The sequence below is a fragment of the Lolium rigidum genome, chromosome 5 (assembly GCF_022539505.1).
Source record: "Lolium rigidum isolate FL_2022 chromosome 5, APGP_CSIRO_Lrig_0.1, whole genome shotgun sequence".
NCBI lineage: Eukaryota > Viridiplantae > Streptophyta > Magnoliopsida > Poales > Poaceae > Lolium > Lolium rigidum.
Genome location: NC_061512.1, coordinates 173,341,826 through 173,345,745, shown reverse-complemented (window position 1 = coordinate 173,345,745; position 3,920 = coordinate 173,341,826). Strand labels below are relative to the sequence as shown.

Genomic DNA, 3,920 nt, shown 5'->3' with positions numbered 1-3,920 from the left:
GAAACGGTTACTTCGCTCCGGCAACTGAAGTTACCCTTTTTCTTAACACGATTAGCACACTAGAAGTTAGACTAGTTTAACTGAGTTACCCTTTTTCTTAACAATTAATATCATATATATTCATAGTAACAAGTATTAAATGGTAGAGATACACGAGCTTTCTCCAACGACTACAAAATAAACTCTAAAAGATACTAACAAATTTTCAAGGTCTTCAAACGCTTTCTTCTTCCTAAATACAATCTTGTAATTTCCTGAAGGCAGCAAAAGATAGATACTTAACTACTAATAAAGTTTCTCCCATAATTTTAATTTGAGCCGCAGTGTCAAGGCTATGTGCACGCCTGTGGCCATTAAAGTAGTCAATCAACATCGCCAAAAGTAACAACACCAATATGTTAGGGAATGATAACCGAACACCATGTTCGACATTGCTAGAGAGCCGAGAGTACAAATCACCATTGTCGAGGACGTAGCAGTCGAGATAAAAGTTATGAGGATAATCCTCGCGGCAACCATGAAAAAAGATCCAGAATCAATTTAGCGAAGCAAGATTTGAAGGCACGTACCTAGAAACCAAAAATCGCCGGAGCTTTCTTAAAATCCTAAAATAATCTACCGAAAACACTACCTTTATTAAAAACTTCACTCATTACTCATAGAACTTCTCCTGATGTTGGCAAAGGCGACTAGAGATTGGGAAACCGGTATATAAAGGAGGCTGAAGTGGAGCGGCTAGATTTTAGAGAGGGGCAGTTGTTTTCGTTCCGAGAGAAAAAAAAGTATGCTTGAGTTACCCGGGTTTGGTTTGCAGCCATACTTATGGCAAGATTTTTGTCAATGCAGTATATGCCCCCCACCTCACGTGTCATTGACTCAAAAAGTGCGACAAGATTTTTCTCAAATGTGTCAAATTTGCCAAACCAAGTAGGCACATCCAGTGAATCTACACAAGCCATTGTTTCACAATTTTTTTTTGCAAAAATCAGGCCAACCCAACGCCAGAGAATCATTCGGCCAACTATTTAGTTAGTCAATGCTTTTTTTTAGTTATTAGTCAATGCGTGTGGGTGACTATTCGTCGAAAAAAATACGGACTAGTAGTATTTGGGGATTGCGATTGGATGAACTGGGGAAAAGGACGGGCCCTCCGGAACTTCGCGAGGTCTGGCTCGTGCTCCACTTGGCTTCTTCCCTTCCCCATCCCATATCAATCATCGCAAACCGAACCAAAGATCGCCGGAGCGGCTGTTCTTCGCTTCTTCCTCTTCCGGTCCGTCCATTCCGGAGCCAATCGCCACATCACTCGAGCCCCAGTTCGTCCGTTTCCTTCCTCCGAGGTTTGTTAGATCTTGCTCCAGGGCGTGACAAGCGGGCTTTGCTTTTCCTTCCAATGGGAAGCAGTAACCAAGACCCGGGGATGAGCCTCCGGACGGATGGCTGGCTGCGGAAACCTGTCGATAGCCTCATGCAGATCCCGGATAAGATTCAGAACTCTCTCAAGGTTGGTTGCTTCTTGACCAGGTAAAGAATTTCCTTTTCTCGCGCGATCGACATTATTCGCGCAGATGTAAGTAACTTTTGCCTGTTTGGGTCTTGTAATAGCTGCATTTGGGGCGTTTCTTGAAGATGGGCGACGGTGGTGATGTCAAGGCTCAAATGTCGTCAGAGAAGGTCAGGGGATTATGTAGTGCTGCTGCTGCTGCTGCAGATGTTAGATTGGAGAAGCAGCTCCAGGCTTGGAGAAATGACCCTAGTTGGACTGATCATCCTCCAGAAATCAAGGTAAATGAGTTGTAATAGAAGGATTACATGCCTCGACTGGGGATGCTAGCGAGTTAATAAATGGTCTTCTATTACGAAAAGATAAAACGTGTTGGGACATCAGAAGATTGAATCTTCCTTCTTATTGGAACATTTCTTAGTTTGATGTGCCAGTAGATCATACTAAATTCAAGATTGTTGAATTATTTTTATATCCCCTGACCTTACAATAGCAAATCTTCACAATTGCAGGTCACTGTACCACAAGGCTCTCTTTGCAATCTTAATTTGAGATTTGAGGCAGGATTACCACCTGATGCAGTTTACAACATTATAATTGATCCTGAGAACAAAAGAGTGTTCAAAAATATCAAGGTATGTACAGATGTTCTCTTATTCAGAATTGCCAATCTTTTGTTTGTGAAGTGAACTATCTGATACTTCAACTCTATTTTTAATTGTTATCTAATGTGGACATGTTGAAATTTTTCTATCAATTGGAATCGAGTTTCCATGAGCAAATGAAACAATTCATGGTGTCCATTGACTAGTGTAAGAGCTAATTAAAGCTGTTGGTCAGAATAGGGCTGCAAACGCACCCCCAAGTCTATTCTTTTGTTAAATGACAATATGATATTTGATGTGTGCTGCGTGTTTCTGTATAGTTCGTATGGAATATCTAGTCCAGTACTTGCTAGTATAAACAGAAACATGATGTTCCATACAGTATGTGTAAGTGTTTCAAGTATGGTTACTGCTGCTAGCTAAACAACCCGAGTAATTGCTCTTGCGATGAAAAGAAACTGAGTTATCTTATCCAGGAGTATCAAACTCATGCACATGATATTGTTCTAATTTTTAGGAAGTGGTATCAAGGAAGGTCTTGCTTGATGAAGGATCAAGGCAGGTAGTTGAAGTGGAGCAGGCAGCCATATGGAAATTCCTCTGGTGGTCTGGCATCTTGTCAGTCCATGTTTTTGTTGACCAGAACAGAAGAAATCACACTGTATAAACTTGGAACTTCTCCACTAGCCTTTGGTCAACACATGCTGTATTTTGCCTGATATCATAATATGTGGTTTCATGCTTAAAAAAATTTGCAGGTGAAATTCAAACAAGGAAGAAGTGGTTTTATGAAGAAATTTGAGGGTTGCTGGAAAATAGAGCCCCTCTTTGTTGACAAGGAAGCATGCCTTCCTCTTGATCCAAATACGCTGGAAGAATATGATTCTTGTACTGCCGGCAGAGGAAGAGTTGGATCTGCCATCACCTTGGATCAGCTTATTGAACCTGCTATCTTACCTCCACAGCCCATTGCATGGTATGTGAGAGGAATTACCGCGAAGACAACGGAGATGCTGGTCAATGACCTGATAGCGGAAACCGCTCGGGTTCGGGGCGTGGCAAGCAACGTTGATAACAAGCACTATACTGAAGAAAACTGTGATATTAGTAATGACCTCCTAACAGATGAGTGTGGCGATATTAAGGAACGGTGGCGCCAGAGAAGAAAGTCTGGACGACATGGAAATTCTCTTAGATCGGCAAGACAAGAAGTATAAACTGCGAAGCCTAGATGGAGTCATTGTTTACAACCAAGTTAGTGTGTATGTTACAATCTCGTTGTTGATAGTGTAGTGTTTGTTGAGTTCTGGATTATTAACAGTGGTATATGCAATATTACTAATAACATCATGTTCCCTGTTATTCTGGATGAACATGTCTACGATAGTGTTGAACTGTAACTGTCTTGGTGATGATTATGAATAAAATTCTACTTGTCAGAAGCTATCCTGTTATTGGCTTGCTTGCTCTGCAGTTTATTCTGAACTTCCCGGGCAACTGAAATTGCTGCAACCTCAGGATTGATCCGTCCGGCAAACAAATTTAGAATGATGTTATGTGAAAATGTGAATTAGTTTTATGAAAATTGAAGCCACCTAGATGAAGCAGATTCCAACTTCTGAACCTGGCCCAAGCTTTAAACTTGTGGGTGAGTAATAAGTTGGTAAGCAAGCAACCGGTTCATCCATCCATCCTTTCTCCAGAGCTGCAAGCCAAGAAAAGCCTCCAATTCCTTTCTTTCCTTCACACGCTCAAGGCAACACCACCCTATGAAACTGCCACCCTACGCTGATCCGATGCTAACACCTAGT

The 3,920-nt window shown here is 41.5% G+C and overlaps 1 protein-coding gene across 3 annotated transcripts; it reads left to right on the top strand.

Moving 5' to 3' along the window:
- The first annotated feature begins 1,121 nt into the window (after nucleotides 1-1,121).
- LOC124654047 lies at nucleotides 1,122-3,514 on the top strand. 3 transcript variants are annotated; one of them, XM_047193083.1, is made up of 6 exons: nucleotides 1,122-1,316; nucleotides 1,405-1,504; nucleotides 1,606-1,785; nucleotides 2,017-2,139; nucleotides 2,627-2,770; nucleotides 2,868-3,514. In XM_047193083.1, the coding sequence occupies exons 2-6, from the start codon at nucleotides 1,421-1,423 to the stop codon at nucleotides 3,324-3,326; spliced, it is 990 nt and encodes a 329-aa protein (XP_047049039.1). In that variant the 5' UTR covers nucleotides 1,122-1,316; nucleotides 1,405-1,420; the 3' UTR covers nucleotides 3,327-3,514. The 3 variants fall into 3 exon arrangements, with proteins under 3 accessions (XP_047049039.1, XP_047049038.1, XP_047049040.1); XM_047193082.1 differs by having other exon boundaries at nucleotides 1,122-1,504; XM_047193084.1 differs by having other exon boundaries at nucleotides 1,122-1,524.
- The last annotated feature ends 406 nt before the right edge of the window (nucleotides 3,515-3,920 follow it).

Coding starts and splice junctions, on each gene's coding strand:
- LOC124654047 (XM_047193082.1), top strand. CDS start 1,394: ATGGGAAGCAGTAACCAAGACCCGGGGATGAGCCTCCGGACGGATGGC. Junction 1,786..2,016: donor ATCATCCTCCAGAAATCAAG/GTAAATGAGTTG, acceptor TCACAATTGCAG/GTCACTGTACCACAAGGCTC. Junction 2,771..2,867: donor AGAACAGAAGAAATCACACT/GTATAAACTTGG, acceptor AAAAATTTGCAG/GTGAAATTCAAACAAGGAAG.